This window comes from Callospermophilus lateralis, chromosome 7, assembly GCF_048772815.1.
Source record: "Callospermophilus lateralis isolate mCalLat2 chromosome 7, mCalLat2.hap1, whole genome shotgun sequence".
NCBI classification, from domain to species: domain Eukaryota; kingdom Metazoa; phylum Chordata; class Mammalia; order Rodentia; family Sciuridae; genus Callospermophilus; species Callospermophilus lateralis.
The window spans coordinates 5,306,428-5,323,100 of record NC_135311.1 but is presented as its reverse complement, the minus strand read 5'-3'; the positions used below and the strand labels follow the sequence as shown (position 1 = coordinate 5,323,100).

General features: G+C 45.2%; 2 protein-coding genes and 1 non-coding gene across 6 annotated transcripts in view; 1 reads left to right on the top strand and 2 right to left on the bottom strand.

Moving 5' to 3' along the window:
• Positions 1-1,790, bottom strand: part of Npr1 (natriuretic peptide receptor 1) — a 17,032-nt gene extending 15,242 nt beyond the window's left edge. Inside the window, exon 1 of one of the 3 annotated variants that reach the window (XM_076861957.1) lies at positions 198-1,790. In XM_076861957.1, coding sequence (XP_076718072.1) covers positions 198-912 — 715 coding nt within the window. In that variant the 5' untranslated portion in view covers positions 913-1,790. The remainder of the gene's footprint in view (positions 1-197) is intronic. The other 2 variants (XM_076861955.1, XM_076861956.2) reach the window with 2 other exon arrangements.
• The window catches only part of Ilf2 (interleukin enhancer binding factor 2), a 16,851-nt gene extending 178 nt beyond the window's left edge, over positions 1-16,673 (top strand). Inside the window, exons 1-14 of one of the 2 annotated variants that reach the window (XM_076861959.2) lie at positions 8,841-8,956; positions 9,340-9,399; positions 9,585-9,627; positions 10,561-10,665; positions 11,122-11,199; positions 11,669-11,771; positions 13,319-13,384; positions 13,674-13,790; positions 14,255-14,333; positions 14,848-14,935; positions 15,337-15,398; positions 15,476-15,590; positions 15,786-15,876; positions 16,125-16,673. In XM_076861959.2, coding sequence (XP_076718074.1) covers positions 8,952-8,956; positions 9,340-9,399; positions 9,585-9,627; positions 10,561-10,665; positions 11,122-11,199; positions 11,669-11,771; positions 13,319-13,384; positions 13,674-13,790; positions 14,255-14,333; positions 14,848-14,935; positions 15,337-15,398; positions 15,476-15,590; positions 15,786-15,876; positions 16,125-16,285 — 1,173 coding nt within the window. In that variant the 5' untranslated portion in view covers positions 8,841-8,951 and the 3' untranslated portion in view covers positions 16,286-16,673. Of the gene's footprint in view, positions 1-8,840; positions 8,957-9,337; positions 9,400-9,584; positions 9,628-10,560; positions 10,666-11,121; positions 11,200-11,668; positions 11,772-13,318; positions 13,385-13,673; positions 13,791-14,254; positions 14,334-14,847; positions 14,936-15,336; positions 15,399-15,475; positions 15,591-15,785; positions 15,877-16,124 lie in introns of those variants that run through there. The other variant, XM_076861960.2, reaches the window with a different exon arrangement.
• Positions 8,542-8,613, bottom strand: Trnam-cau (transfer RNA methionine (anticodon CAU)). The gene has a single exon. It is a non-coding gene; the product is annotated as a tRNA-Met (tRNA).

Sequence of the window (16,673 nt, the reverse complement as noted above, 5' to 3'; positions counted from 1 at the left end):
GGGGGGGGCAGGGAAAGAGAGGGAAGTAGAAACCCAGAAGTTGGGGAGTGGGGGAGGCTAAGACAGGAATGAAGAGCCTCGAGAAGAGAAAAGACTGGCCCAGAGCGGAAGGGAGAGGAAGGCCAGCGCCCGGCACGCTGTCAAAGGTCAAAGGCGCCAGGACGAGGTGGAGAAATGGGGGTGGGGGCCTCTCTCACCTCGGCCTTTGCGCCGAACGGTCCGCAGCAGCTTGGTGTAGTGGTCGTGGTCGCCCTCGGCGAACTCCAGGTGGTCCACTGTGATGTTGAGGCGGTCGCGGACCCGCATGTACAGCCCCTCCACCACGAAGAAGCACGGCTGGTCGTCGCCCGGCCGGTAGGCGTAGAGCACCAGCGCCCGGCGCTCCCAGCCCAGCCGTCGATGCAGCGCCGCCACGAAGTCGCCCAGCTTGGCGTGGCTGGGTCCTGCGCGGGTGGTCAACGCGTACTCGTCTTTAGCCCCGAAGCCTAGCGCCGGGGCGCCAGCGGTCAGCAGGGGCACCCGCCAGTGCGCGGTGAAGCGCCCCACCGGAGCGGCCGCGTACACGCAGCCGGGGCCCAGGAACACGGCGGGGTTGTGCTCCCACTTGAGGTCCACTGCGGCCAGGGGCGCAGCCGTGTCGGAGCAGGCTCCCAGCGCATTCTCGCTGCTGCCTAGCACGGTGCGGACTGTCCAGCCTGGCAGCAAGTCGGGCTGCGCTTTCACCCGGGTCAGAGCCAGCTCCACCGCGGGCCCCACGCGCGCCCACGACCACGGGTACGAGGTGTTGGCCAGCGGCAACACCACGGCCACGGTCAGGTTGCCCGCGTGGCTGCCCTGGAGCAGCAGCAGCAGCGGTACCAGGAACAGAAGCAAGCGCTGGCCGGCGTCGGCCGGGCTCTGGCTCGCCGGCATGGCCTCAGTGGGTACCGCGGCGGGCAAGCGCTCCCACCATGGTCTCCTTGGCTCAGCGGCGGGTACCCGGCATCAGGCGCGCCCCTGCGAGAAGGAGCCGAGCGAGTCGGGGCGCTGCCCGGTGAAGCTGCGATAGTGACCAGGCGAGAGCGCCAGGGGCTGGGCGCGCCACCGGCGGTGCGCAGAGGGAGACTTGGAGCAGGTGGGAGCGAAAGAGACCGCCCGAGTGGGAGTGAGCGAGGTGTGTTAGGGAGGGAGAGGGAAAGCGTGAGCAGGCGCTGGGGAGACGGGTGAGCGCGCGAGGGAGGGACGGGGAGTGTGCGTTCGAGGCGTGCGAGAGCGCCTGCCCCGGGAGCGTGCCAGAGGGGCGTCTGGCCGGCCCCAGTCTCCGGCTGTCCAGGGGGAACCGGCCAGGACCCGAGCCAAGCTCTGAACCCTCCCCCCCGGCCGTCTCCCCTCCCAGACTTGGTGACATTAGAGCCCGAAGAGCCAATCCTAGATCTCTAGCTCCTTCCTCCCAGCCCAGGTCTGCGGCTCGCCCCCGCCCCGGGCTGGCGCCCTTGCCGCAAAGACCCTCTTTCCGCTGCTCTGCAGCCGGACGTCTTCCTCCTCCAGGGCAGCACCCGCCGACCGGCGCCCTCGCCGGGACAGGGCGGAGCTCGGGAGAGACGGTGTGGAGGGAGCCAGGGGCCGCCGGCTCCCGCCTAGTCCCGCCCTCCTACCTGCTTCCCTCCGGGGAAGGGGGAAACTAGGGTCGCCTCGGGATCTCGGCGGGGAAGGTGTGTTGGGACGTGGGTATTTGGGAATGGGGCCGGAGAGCGACGGGTTTCTGAAAAAAAAAGGCGCTGAAGACTGAGCCCGAGTCCGTTTTACCCAGTCCACCTGATTTCCCTTCCTGTCCCTCCGCACAGCCGTCCAGAACCCGCAGATTAGCCACGGAGACGGACCCGGCGGGAGGGAGGCGTTAACTCCTCAGTTCCCAAGCGGTAGTGGGAAGGTGGGAAGAGCAGGTGGTGGACTGGGGACTGGGCCGGGGGAGGGGCGAGGAGCGTCAACCTCAGGGCCACTTATACAATGTAGGTCTAGGTTGGGAGGATTGCTAAAAGGGGTCCGCGGTGGCAGCGGGAAATGATGTTGGAAATGACCTCTGGGGGAGTAAATTGAAGAAGAGGGTTTGGGGGCACTTGACCGCTGGGCCCCCTGGCCCAGACGGCTGTGGAATCAGTCTGCCCTCTAATGTTCTTCAGGAGTCATTGACAGTATTGCTCCGCCAGCCTCTTCAGAACCTGGAACCTAATAAGCAGGACCTAAGATAACCAATCTCCTGTTAAGCAAATAATACAATATACATTAACCACTGCAACCGAGGCATGAGTGAATTGCTAAAGGGCCTAGATAAGGGCTATTAATTCTGTCTGGATTGGGGCCAGGAAAATCTCCAAAGAGAAATAATTCAACAAGGGTAGAAGAATGAGAAAGGTATTTTGTGTAGAACACAGTGTTTTTTTTTATTATTATTATTTGTTCTTTTTAGACATACATAACAGTAGAGTGTATCTTAACCTAGTATACATACATGTAAAATAAGTTATTCTAATTAGGATCCAATTCTTGTGGTTATACATGGTGTGAAGTTACACCAGTTGTGTCAGATTCATTTTACTGCCTTTCCTATTCCTATCTCTTTTCCCTTATCTTCATTCCCTTTTATCTAATACAATGAACTTCTATTCTTCCCTCCTCTACCCTTTTTGTGTATTAGCATCCGCATATCAGAGAGATCACTTGGTCTGTGGTTTGTGGGGATTGGCTTATTTCACTTAGCTCGACAGTCTCCAGATCCTTCCATTTACCACCAAATGCCATAATTTCATTCTTTTCTCTGGCTGAGTAATGTTCTATTATGTGTGTATACCACATTCTCTTTATCCATTCATCTGTTTCAGGGCCCCGAGGTCGATTCCATAGTTTAGCTATTGTAAATTGAGCTGCTATAAACATTGATGTGGCTGCACCACTATAGTATACTGATTTTAAGTCCTGAGGAGTGGAATAACTGTGTCAAATGGTGGTTACATTCCAAGTTTTCTGAGCAATCTCATTCTGCTTTTCAGAGTGGTTGCACCAGTTTGCAGTTCCACTAGCAATGTTGGGTGTACCTTTTCCCCCACATCCTCACCAACACTTATTGTTACTTGGATTCTTGTTAATTGCCATTCTGACTGGAGTGAGATGGAATCTTAGTGTAGTTTTAATTTGCATTTCTCCAATTGCTAGAGATGCTGAATATTTTTTCATATATTTGTTGACCAATCATATTTCTTCTGTGGAGTGTCTGTTCAGTTCCTTTGCACATTTTTTGATTGCCTTATTTGATTTTTAAAATATTTATTCTTTATTTTTTTCATTTTTTTTTTAGTTGTAGATGGGCACAATACCTTTATTTATTTATTTATTTTTATGTGGTGCTGAGGATCAAACCCAGTGCCTTTCATGCAAGAGGAAGGCGCTCTGCCACTCAGCCACAATCCCAGCTCCTAAATGTTTATTTTTTAGTTGTAGTTGGATACAATACATTTATTTTATTTACTTATTTTCATGTGGTGCTGAGGATTGAATCCAGGGCCTTGAACATGCCACAACCCCAGTCCCTTATTTTTTTGTTTGTTCGTTTGTTTTGTTTTTAAAGTTCTGTATACATCCTGAAGATTAATGCTCTATCTGAGGTGCAGGTGGCAAAGATTTACTCCCATTCACATTCTTGACAGTTTCCTTTGTTGGGAAGAAGCTTTTTAGTTTGATACCATCCCATTTATTGATTCTTGATTTTACTTCTTGTGCTTTAGGAGTCTTGGTGGAAGTTGGTTCATAAGCTGACATGTTGGGTGTGCATTCTCTTCTGTTAGACGCATGGTCTCTGGTCTAATGCCTAGTCCTTGATCCAATTTGAATTGAGTTTTGTGCAGGGTGAGAGATAAGGGTTCAGTTTCATTCTGCTACATATGGATTTCCAGTTTTCCCAGCACCACTCGTTGAAGAGGCTGTCTTTTCTCCAGTGCATGTTAATGGCATCTTTGTCTAGTATGAGGTAACTATTTAATATGGGCTTGTCTCTGTGTCTTCTATTATGTTCCTTTGGTTTCTTTTTGTTACTATAGCTCTGTAATATAATTTAAGGTCTGGTATTGTGGTGCCTCTTGCTTCACTTCTTTTTTAAAATATTTTTTTTTTAGTTGTAGTTGGACACAATACCTTTATTTTATTTATTTATTTTTATGTGGTGCTGAGGATCGAACCCAGTGCCTCTAGGTGAGTGCTCTACCGCTGAGTCACAACTCCACCACCACCCCCCTTCACTTTTCTTGATAAGGATTGCTTTAGCTATTCTGGGCTTCTTATTTTTCCAAACGAATTTCATAATTACTTTTCCTATTTTTACAAAGAATGTCTTTGGAATTTTCATAGGAATTGCATTAAAACTGTATAGTGGTTTTGGTAGTATGGCCATTTTGACTATATTAATTCTCCTATCTAAGAATATGGGAGATCTTTCCAGCTTCTAAGGTCTTCTTCAATTTCTTTCTTTAGTTTTTATTTTTGAGAGGTCTTTCACCTTTTTTTTTTTTTTTAATCAATAACCAAGTTTTTTTTTTTTTTTTTTTTTTGAGGCTATTGTGAATGGAATAGTTTTCCTAATTTCTCTTTCAGTTGCTTCACCTTTGATATATAGAAACAAATTGAGTTATGGATGTTAATTTCATATCCTGCTTCTTTGCTGAATTCATTAATGAGAGAACATACTATTGAAGTATATTTCCTATACATGCAGTTTTAGGAGACATATGAATTTTCTTGTTGTCTATAGTTAGTGGCCCAGAGGTAAATATGCTTTGCTTGGCTTGCATGAACCCAAAGTCTTGCACAGTGCTTTAACACTGAGCTACATCCCCAGCCCTTTTTATTTTATTTTCAGACAGTCTTACTAAGTTGTGGGAGGCTAGCCTCAACTTGCCATCCTCAGGCTTCCAAGTAGTTGAGATTACAGGGTTGGGCCACAACATCCAACTATGTTCTTTCTATATATTTCATTAAATCGCCCATATTTAAAAATCAACAGATGGTGCATGAATATTGGGATTTCTGACTTTTATTGAAACATTAGAAGAGCTGGTAAATAGGCCCCTCCATGGACAATCAGATGGAACAAGAATCTGTGACCTCCTTGAAATGACTAGTTCATTATGATTCTGTTTTACTCGGCTTTTTCCACTGCTGTGACTAAAAGATCTGACCAGAACAACCTTAGGTGGGAACATTGTATTTGGGGGGCACAGTTTCAGAGGTCTTAGTCCATAGAAAATCAGCTCCATTCCTTGGGGTTCCAGGTGAGGAAGAACATCATAGCGAAAGAGTGTGGCAGAGGGAAGCAGCTCATATGATGATCAAGAAGCAGAGAGAGGGGCTGGGGCTGGGGCTCAGAGGTAGAGCACCTGCCTGGCACATGTGAAGCACTGGGTTCCATCCTCAGCACCACATTAAAAATATATAAAGATATTATGTCATCTACGGAGGAGGAGGAGGAGGAGGAGGGGGAGGGGAGGGGGACGGGGAGGGGGTAGACGGACAGACACAATCCACTCTCCAGATACAAAATATAAGCCGGGCCTGGTGGCCCTCACCTGTAATCCCAGCAACTGGGGATGCTGAGGCAGGAGGATCGCCAGTTCAAAGCCAGCCTCAACAACAGCAAGATGCTGAACAACTCAGTGAGACCCTGTCTCTAAATAAAATACAAAATAGGGCTGGGGATGTGGCTCAGTGGTTGAGTGCCCTGAGTTCAATCCCTGGTTACCCAAAAAAGAAAAACAGACAAAAACAACAAACTATATATCCCATAGCCATGCCCCCAAGGTCCCACCTCCTCCAGCCAAACCCTACCAGCCTCAGTTATCAGTCAGTTAACCCCTATCAGGGGATTAATTCACTGATTGGGTTAAGTCTCTCATAACCCACTCATTTCTTCTCTGAACCTTCTTGCATTGTCTCACACTTGAGCTTTTTGGGGACACCTCATATCCAAACCATAACAGGTTCCTACCCAATGTGCTTTACTCAAGAGCATTACCTGCCTGGCTGCAGTGGCAGCTTGTTTTCAACTCTGATCTGAGATGTAAAGGGTGTGCGTGAGGAATGACTGAGGAGGAGAGGCAGGAAAGAGGGCAGAGGAGACACATCACACGAAAGCCTTTGTGTGATAGGCAAGTCTTTATCCTGTGGTGGGGAGGGGAGAGGTCAGACGTTGTAGAGGTGGATAGGAGGTGGGGAAATGTTTTGCGGTATCACATGGACTTTGCGAAGTGAAGGGTTGAGGTGACATTGACCACATTGGTTGAGAAACTGAAGGAGTTTTTTCATGGGGGAGACTGATAATTTGAGTTTGAGTTTGAGGTGTCTATAGATACCCTAGTGGAGGCGTTCACTAGGCTTCTGAATTAGTGGGAATGGAGCTCAGAAGTAATGACTGAACTAGAAATACAGATTAGTAATCAAACTCTCAATAATGGAGTAACTCCAGTAGCAGACAACTAAAAAATGTTTTAAAAAATATTTGTGTGTGTGTGTGCTGCTACAGATTGAAGAATCCTGAGCTTCAAGAATGTTCTACCACTGAGCCACATCCCCAGCCCTATTTTGTATCTTATTTAGAGACAGGGTCTCACTGAGTTGCTTAGCACCTCTTTTTTTGCTGAGGCTGGCTTTGAATTTGTGATCCTAGACCCCAAATATTTTAAAACAAAAGTTAAGAACTGTGTGGTGGTGCAGGCCTATAATCAGAGTGACTCAGGAGCCTGAGGCAGGAGGATTGCAAATTTAAGGGCGGCTTCAGCAAATTAGCAAGGCCCTAAGCAACTTAGTGTGAGACCCTGTCTCAAAATAAAAAAATAAAATAAAAAGGGGCTAGGGATGTGATTCAGTGGTATAGTGCCTCTGGGTTCAATCCTGTGTACAAAAAAAAAAAAAAATGTGGATAAAAAGATAAAAACATAAGAGGCTAGGTGCAATGGCATTTGTTTATAATCCCAATGATTTGGGAGGCTGAGGCAGGACGATTGCAAGTTCATAGACCAGCATCAGAATGAGGCCCTGTCTTAAAAATAACAAATAAAATGGCCTGGGGATGTGGCTCAGTGGTAAAGTACTCTGGGTTCAATTCCTGGTACAAAGCGAACAACAAAAAAACAAAAACCATAAAAAATGGGCAAGAACTGGGTGTGGTGGTGCACATCTGTAATCTCAGCAATTTGAGAGGCTGAGGCAGGAGGATCACAAATTCCAGGTCAATCCCCGGCAATTGCCAGACCCTGTCTCAAAATAAAAAGGGGCTGGTGATGTAGTTCAGTGGTAGAACACCCCTGGGTTCAATTCCCAGAATCACAAGGAAAAAAAAAAATCAAACCTACAAAAAAAAGAAAAGAAATAAAGTCATATTTAGACAAATTAAAACAATGGAAGTTAGTCACTAGAAGTGGGAAACTAAATTTTCAAGGGGACTATTATTCCAGATGGTAGGCTGGAGATGCAGGAAGGAATAAATAAAGAGCATGAAAACGATTAGTCTAAATGACCACTAAATTAATAAACGGGTTGCTGTTTTGTGGAATTCAAGTGTACATATGTATATAATTGAATTCTGTATACATATACACCTACACGTACACGAGGAAAATGAATGCATCCCATCACAAGAAACATGTACAAGAATGTTAACAACACAGACCGGTGTATGTGTGCCTCAGTGAGTTAGAGGCCCTGAATTCATCAAGACGCTAATGGATAGAAAACTGGTAGGTATGTTACTCTTCAAAACACACTACTCATAAATACAGGATAGCTGGCCTGGGGACGTGGCTCGGGGGCCGACTGCTTGCCTGACATCTGCTGGGCCCAGGGTTCAAGTCCCAACGTGGGGGCGGGGGGATGAGAGCAGACTGCTGATAATGTAGAAAAATGGAAGAATCCCAAAGTCAGATGAGCCAAAGGAGCCAGACCTAGAAGAAGGAGAGAAAGTACATTTGGTGTGAGTCTATTTATGTGAACATCAAAAACAGACAAAGCTGATCCATAATAATGGAAATCAGAACAGCTGTTTCCCGCAGTGCAGGGCACAGGACCGAGTTGATGGGCGTGTTCTTTATTTCTCATCGGGCGTGATTACCTGGCTGGAGTCATTTACCCTTCGGATCCATGCACTCCGTCGTAGTAAAGGATAAGGAATCACAGCAACTCTAGAATCTCATTCGGGAGGAGTAATGGAGGTAAATGGAATTCAATTATCCCTGCATTTTCCACAGCGGGGTGAGGCTGGGCTTCTCTGCTGGCCACTACTGTGCACGGGCGTCTCGATTTGCCTCCCAGGCTCCTGCCTTAGGTCTCTACACCAGCTGTTCATTGCTGTCTAAAGGCTCCTTCTATTTCCCTCCACGTTGTTTGTCGGTGGCAAAAACAGCTCCTGAAAATTTAATTTTGAGGAAGAAAGAAAAAAACTAGAATAATTTAGCTCTACAGAAGAAATGTAAATTACCTGCTCTAGAAAGTAGTAGAAAAGGAAAACAAAACATTGCACTCCGATAGCAGAGGATGGTTTCGATCCATCGACCTCTGGGTTATGGGCCCAGCACGCTTCCGCTGCGCCACTCTGCTACCTGCGAAAGGACCTTCTCATAATGCCTATACAAAGTTCTCTACGTGTTGGCCGTCCTGGAAAATTTTTTCCTAGCGCCATCTAGTGTCCAGTCGAAAACTGTCCCTACTGTTAAACCTATTTTTATTGGCTCATTCCTGATACAGTAGGCGTTTTTTATTTGTTCCATAAGCCTGATTTGCCAAAGTAAGCCAATGAGCATGAAGGGCGGAGTAACGAGGGAGCCAATCGCGCCGAGTTTTATTGGGACGCGCCGGCAAGACGCCTCTCCGGTTACCCGCGCCTCGGAAAAAAGGGGCGGTTGGAGGGGCCTCCATTGTCCAGGATTAAGGGAGCCATGAGGTAAGGGGATCTAGGTGCTCAAGGTGTTTCCCTGAGAATTTAGGAAGGTGGGTCGCGGGGAGTCGGAGGACCCGGGGCGGTTGTCCCAGGCCTGCGCCCCCAGGCCCGGGAGAGTAGGGTGGTCCGAGGCTGGGAGGCGGGCCCGACCGGGCTGGAGTGGGGAGGCGGGTGCGAGAGTCCGGCCTGGAGGGCTGAGGAGAGGGAGGGTCCCCGGGGCCCGGAGTAGCGCCCGCCGTCTGGACTGAGGCGGCCGGGACGTGCCCTGTAATGCACGCGCGAAGCCCAGGTGAGCGGCCGCCGCAGCCCCACGGTCCCTTCTCGCGGGGAGCTGGCGTCCGCCGTGGTGGAGGTCTCTGCGTGAGCTGAAATGACTCTGTTTTCAGGGGTGACCGAGGCCGTGGTCGCGGTGGGCGCTTTGGTTCCAGAGGGGGACCAGGAGGAGGGTGAGTGCCCGCCTGGACATCCCCGCACTTGCCGGTGCCTGTCGTCGGGGTGGGGGTTGGAGGGGGCCCCGCCTGCTGAGGCTCGCACCCCCGCCTGCCCCCCTGCTGGAGGCAGAGCCCTTCTCAGAACCTGCCCGTGAGGGTGCCCCTCTGCCTGATTTCTGTTTGGACTGTTTTTGTTTTAGGTTCAGGCCCTTCGTGCCACATATCCCATTCGACTTCTATTTGGTGAGTTCTGGAGTTGATATCAGTTTCCTGGTCATTGTCACTTACAGATGTAGGTGGTTGGAGTAGGGATTTGTGAATGATTTGGGATTTTAAAGAATTTTACTTATGTGTTTATTTACTTTTGGCACTTGGAGATTAACCTTAAGGCCTCAAGCCTACCAAGCGAACACTCGACTCTGAGCCCCTGATTTTATTACAGTTAATACAGATTGATAGTACATATAAATGGTTCGGTGTGATACTTCAATATACAGCAGGCACTGATGAAATCCAGCCTTTTTTGTCCACTCTGCCCCTCTGTAGAGTTGGAGTTTTGAGTCAACTGTGTGTCATTTCACGTACCAAAACAATGTAAGCAAAGCCACTTGCAGTGGTGCATGCCTATAAACCCAGCTACTAAGGAGCCTGAGGTAGTAGGATTCAAAATTTGAGGCCAGCCTTGGCAACTTAGTGACACCCTGTTTTAAAATAGAGTTCTGGGGATGCAGTTCAATGGTAGAGTGCCAGTGGTTTCAATCCCCGGTACTATCAAAAAAAAAAAAAAAGTGTAAGCAGGGTAAGGAAGATAATTTCTTGCCTACATAGTTGGAATCTGGGGACAGAGAGAGAGAGAATTTTTTGATATTTATTTTTTAGTTATCGGCGGACACAACATCTTTGTTTGTATGTGGTGCTGAGAATCAAACCCCAGCCGCACGCATGCCAGGCAAGCGGGCTACCACTTGAGCCACATCCCCAGCCCCTTTTTTTTTTTTTTTTTTTTTTTTTAATACAAAGGTAGTGAGAGCTTAAGTTATGGCTCTTCTTGTTTGAACATCTTGATTGAAAACAAGTAGAATTATCTGTTTTTAATTTTTTTCCTATCATAACAGGAAAAAATGTCTGTTGTATCTTATTTTTGGTAAAAGGTATGTTGTTTGTTTTTCCTCTTAGTGTGAAATGGCCTTCCCCCGAGTCAAGCCAGCACCTGATGAAACTTCCTTCAGTGAAGCCTTGCTGAAGAGGAATCAGGACCTTGCTCCCAATTCTGCTGAACAGGTTTGTTCTTTTGGCTTTCTTTCTGAGATTTCACTAAAAACAGAAAAGTGACTATTATAGTTAAGAAGAGTGTTACGTGGGCTGAGGGTGTAGCTCAGTGGTAGAGCACTTAACCTAGCATGTATGAGGCTCTGGGTTTGATTACCAGCAAGAACCTAAACTCCACAGAAAGTTTACTTGTCCTCTATATAGAGAGTTAGAGTTAAAGTGCTAGGTGAATATATGAGTGGTTATGTGGCATCATATTTTCATTGGGGAATCTATTGTGGATTAAATAGTTGTTCTTTTCTGATGAATATATTCAAGACCAGAAGGGGTGAAGTGTTTTCAGACCCCTATTGCATGAGTTTGTATAGAAGAGATTAGGGGAAAATGTTCCCCTAACCTCAAGTAACTCTTGAGAAGTTACTTGTGTTTTTTGATTTTAGGGTATTTTTGTTTTGTGATTTTTTTTAGGCCTCAATCCTTTCTCTGGTGACAAAAATAAACAATGTGATCGACAATTTGATTGTGGCTCCAGGGACATTTGAAGTGGTGAGTTTTTTGATGGCTTAGTTCTAAGATAGGGCCGTCTTGTTAAGAGGAATTTTCATTGGCTTCTGTCTCTTTACTTGTTCCACATTTAACTTAAAATGGAAAAGTATAGACTTCTGAAATTTCCCTATAATACTGTTGTTGGAGGCAAGATTTTTATCATTATTATCAGCTATCATTATTATCTGTAGCCACGTTGTATAGCCATGCTTTCATGCTTTTGAGGTATGAATTTACCACTGCTGCATCCAAATGTGGGAAATAAGAGTTCTGAGAGCAGTGGGTCACCTGCCTATAATCCCAGCAGCTTGGGAGGCTGAGACAGGAGAATCTCAAGTTCAAAGCCACCCTCGGCAACTGCAAGGCGCTAAGCAACTCAGTGAGACCCTGTCTCTAAGAGAGAGATCTGAGAGGAACTTGGCACCTTTTTTCTTCTAATTTTTTCCCCCTGAAATCCTTTTTCCAATAGCAAATTGAAGAAGTCCGACAGGTAGGATCATATAAAAAGGGAACAATGACTACAGGACACAACGTAGCTGACCTGGTGGTAATACTAAAGATTCTGCCAACATGTGAGTATACTTCTTTTTCTTTCTTTTCTGGTGCTAGGTGTCAAACCCAGGCCCCTGAGGTTGGCAGGCAAGTGCTCTACTGCTGGGCTACATCCCTCAGCCCCCAGTTCATCTTTCTGACTGTGGAAAACAATGTAATAGTTTGATTTGGGGCCTAGGGATTTTTTTTTTTTTTTTTTTTTTTTTTTTTTTTTTTTTTTAAAGAGAGAGAGAGAGAGAGAAGAGAGAATTTTTAATATTTATTTTTTTTTAGTTTTTGGAGAACACAACATCTTTGTATGTGGTACTGAGGATCGAACCTGGGCCGCACGCATGCCAGGCGAGCGCGCTACCTCTTGAGCCACATCCCCAGCCCAGGGCCTAGGGATTTTTAAAGACCAGATCTGTGTGTGTGTAAGAGAGAGAGAGAGAGGTGTGTGTGTGTATTTGGAACATAAATAGGAAATTTAATTTTTTAAGTTTACTGGGTTATAAGGTACTGTTAGGTCAGCTTATTGTCACTGTGATGAAAATACTTGATAAGAACAACTTAGTGGAGGAAAAGTGTGAGGCTTTCAGTTTCAGAGATTTGAGTCTATGGTTGGCCTATTCCATTGTTCTGGGCCTGAGGTGAGGCCAAATATGATGGAAGGGTATGGGAGGAAAAAAGCTATTAGCCCATGGCTGCTGGGAAGCAGAGACAGCAGTGAGGGACAAGATAAAGTCCAAAGCAGATCCTCAGTGACCTACTTCCTCTAGCCATACCACACATACCTAGTTATCACTCAGTAGTCCATTTAGATTATAATCCATCAAATGAGTTAGTCTACTGACAAAGCTTCAGCTCTCATAATCGAATTGTTCCACCTCTCACCATTCTTGCATTGCCTAACACATGAGCTTTTTGGGAGATACCTCATATCCAAACCATAAAAAGGACAGACTCTGTAATGTGTATCTGAAAGAATGTATGCCCAGTACTCTGGGACTGTGTTTCTCTCCTGGATATTTTGCTCCTAAGGGAATTATTAGCATTGCCTAGAGATGTTTTTGGTTGTCACAGCTAGGGGGTACTCCTGACATCAAAAGGGGTTAAAGGCTGGGAATGGTGCTGAACATCCTACAGTGCACAGGACTAACCGATCCAGATGTTATAAGTGCCACTGACCTGAAAAACTCTGATATTGAGGCTTTAGCCCAGTGACAGAGTACCTGCCTAGCACTTGTAAGGCACTGGGTTTGATCCTTAGCACTGCATAGAAAAATAAACAAATAAATAGATAAATGCATGGCATGCTGTCCATCTACCACTATAAAAGCAAAAAAAAATTATTAAAAAATCTAACGATTTTAGTATGGAAAAAAGATGTGAGTATAGGAAGTGTCCTATTCCTGAACCTTCCAGTTTCTGTGTCTAGGACTTAGCTTTCCTTTGTAAAAGTGTTCTGTTACACTTGTTCCACACTCGAATGTGGGGCAGAAATGACGGTACTAAGTATCTCAGAGATATATAGGAAGTCTACATAAATAGATGATTTATAATAGTATTTTTTTCCCCCTCAATCTAGTGGAAGCTGTTGCTGCCCTGGGGAACAAAGTCGTGGAAAGTTTAAGAGCACAGGATCCATCTGAAGGTTTGAATTTATTGCTGAATATGTATTGAGTAGCAATAGGAGCCAGGTCCTATAATTATACTTTCAACAAAATCAGGTCAGACTAGATTGAGTAAATGCAGTTTTATGTTGTAGGAGTTTTTGGAAGGGGTTTGAAATTCCATTTTATCTCCTTTCTAAAGCTCTGTATTTTGAATCCTTAGTCTGAACTCTGGTTTTTAAATGCCCACCTGTTTCCCACAGGAATGATTTAACTTTGATCATCTAATGAAAATGTGAATTACAACTTTTGATTATTTTGTTCTTTTAGTTTTGACCATGCTGACCAATGAAACTGGTTTTGAAATCAGTTCTTCTGATGCTACAGTGAAGATTCTCATTACAACAGTGCCACCCAATCTCCGAAAACTGGACCCGGAACTCCACTGTTAGTCCTTTTTTCCATTGCTGAAAAGTGTGGGGGAAATAAAATACATGGTATCTTTGCTGAGTTTTTTTGTTTCATAGGAAGCTTTCTGGAAATTAAAGGACTTAAGTTTACCCTGTACTTTGGAAATAACTTTACAAGCTTCCTAGTGAAATTTTCAAAGATAGGATAGCCAGGAAGAAAATTTGGAATAATTAAAAAGGATGGTGGAAATATTTGTGAAGAAAGGAGGATAGATTTTTGGAGAAAAGCACAGATCCTGCATGCTTCTAGATTTAGTTTGGAATAGGTGTAATAATTTTGGAACAAGTGACTTGCTGATCTGAGGAACATGGGATGGTTTAACAAAATTGTTAAAATTAGCTTGCCTCTCCTTCTAAGTGTTTGAACTGTGGTGGTGGCAGGACTGGATTGCTTGCTTAATAACAGGATTGTTTCACATTGGTCTGTCATGCTTTATCTAGTGGATATCAAGGTGTTGCAGAGTGCTTTAGCAGCCATCCGACATGCCCGCTGGTTCGAGGAAAATGCTTCTCAGTCCACGTGAGTCGGTCTCTGGTCATTTTCAGATAACCTTTCTAACTGAATAGCAGGATTTCCCCATTCTTCCTCTGATAGAACTGTTTTGGCCATGATCTGTTGGGTTTTCATTTTTACTTTAAATAAGCAAATTAAGATTGAAAGAAGATGGGCTGGGGATGTGGCTCAAGCGGTAGCGCGCTCGCCTAGCATGCGTGCGGCCCAGGTTCAATCCTCAACACCGCATACAAAAAATGATGTTGTGTCCGCCGAAAACTAAAAAAAAAAAAAATATTAAAATTCTCTCTCTTTAAAAAAAAAAAAAAAAAGATTGAAAGAAGAGCACATGCAGTTTTATAAATGGTATAGTCAGCTTCAACTCTACCTCAGGTGTGGAAATGTGATCTTATTACTTTTTTTGTGGGGTGGGCTAGATCCTCCTGTCTCAGCCTCCAGAGTTAATGGGATTACAGGCATGCACCACTTTGCCCAGCAGTGATGTTACTACTTTTAATCCTTGGATCTCTTTTACATTCAGAGTTAAAGTTCTCATCAGACTGCTGAAGGACTTAAGGATTCGTTTTCCTGGCTTTGAGCCCCTCACACCCTGGATCCTTGACCTACTTGTAAGTAAAAAAGGACAATAGGAATTCCTACACATTCGTATTGGTAGTACTTACTGTGAAACCTACCAGAATCTGAAATTCAGTAAAGCTTAAAAAAGAAATTCAGTGGACAGACGATCCAGTAGATTCAAAGTTTATTATTTCATTGGGTTCTGGGAGTATTTGATTAAATGAATAGTTACTAAGTTACAGTGCCCCTTTTGTTTTTATTACTATTATTTCATTATTGTGATACTGGAAAGAAATGAACAAATAAGGACCAATTTCAGAATTTCTTCTGGATGTGTTTTGGCTAGACCTTAATTACTTATTTTCCTTGTGAGGATTTATTCAAATTTTAGTTTGCTTTAAAGATAGAATTGCCACTTGGTGGCACACCTACCAGACTTACTCTTTTCTAGGGGCACTATGCTGTGATGAATAACCCCACCAGACAGCCTTTGGCCCTAAATGTGGCATACAGGTACTGCATATTCTTTTCAGTTTGGGGTTGGTTATAAGGTGGTAGTGGGGGTGTGTTAATACTTTCTTATGTTTCAGGCGTTGCTTGCAGATTCTGGCTGCAGGACTGTTTCTTCCAGGATCAGTGGGTATCACTGACCCCTGTGAAAGCGGCAACTTCAGAGTACATACGGTCATGACCCTGGAACAGCAGGTATTGGGACAGTTATGAAGTGGTCTATTCTGAGAGGACCTAGGGAACATGATCTTTAGGGATCAGGGTATCTGGGGGTTTTCAAAGACTGTGGTCCTAAGATTAAAAGTTATATGCATTTGTTTTTACAAGGGTGTCAGTCAGAGAAAGTACTGATTTTCTTGGCTAATTTACCCTCACTTTGCTCTTCCTCAGGATATGGTCTGCTACACAGCTCAGACTCTGGTTCGAATCCTCTCACATGGTGGCTTTAGGAAGATCCTTGGCCAGGAGGGTGACGCCAGCTGTGAGTACTCACTGTGTGTGTGGGTCAGGGGTTTCTTCTGGTGCTCAGCAGGCTTTGTGTGGTGCTGTGACATAACCCTGGGGCACTCCAAGGAGTTACGTCCCCAGCCCTTTCTTTTGAGACAGTCTTGCTGAAATTGCAGGGGTTTAGTCAGTGCATCCTTCTTACTCAGATGACTTCATGTTTCTGCTCTTTTCTGCTTGTTTGCTGGGGTATTTGTTTGAAAGCACTTGTTTTTTTTATTCTAGATCTTGCTTCTGAAATATCTACCTGGGATGGAGTGATAGTGACACCTTCAGAAAAGGCTTATGAGAAGCCACCTGAGAAGAAGGAAGGAGAGGAAGAGGAGGAGAATACAGAAGAACCACCTCAAGGAGAGGAAGAGGAAAGCATGGAAACTCAAGAGTGATCTTCCTTCCCTTCAGTCCCGTTCCTACTCAAGGGGAAGACCAGATCCTAAGCTGTCTGCTACTGGGCTTTGTATGGTGCATTTCTGTGGAATAGAGGAGACATCAGGAAAGAAACTCTATAGAAAGATTTGTCATTCCATTGGTTTTGATACTGGCCTAGCAGCCCCAAATCTCCTGTTTATAAATCTATGCCATCCATCTATAATGAAGCAGGATACCAACATTTCTTCCTTATACTCCCAAATCCCAACTCCTAAACACCCCACTCAACCATTACTCTGTTGTTGAAATGTGAACCGTTAGGTGTTTGGACATCTTTTTTTTTTTTTTTTTTCTAAGAAAAACGATTAAAGTACTTCCTAGTAGGACTCTTGGTTTTGTTTTTCC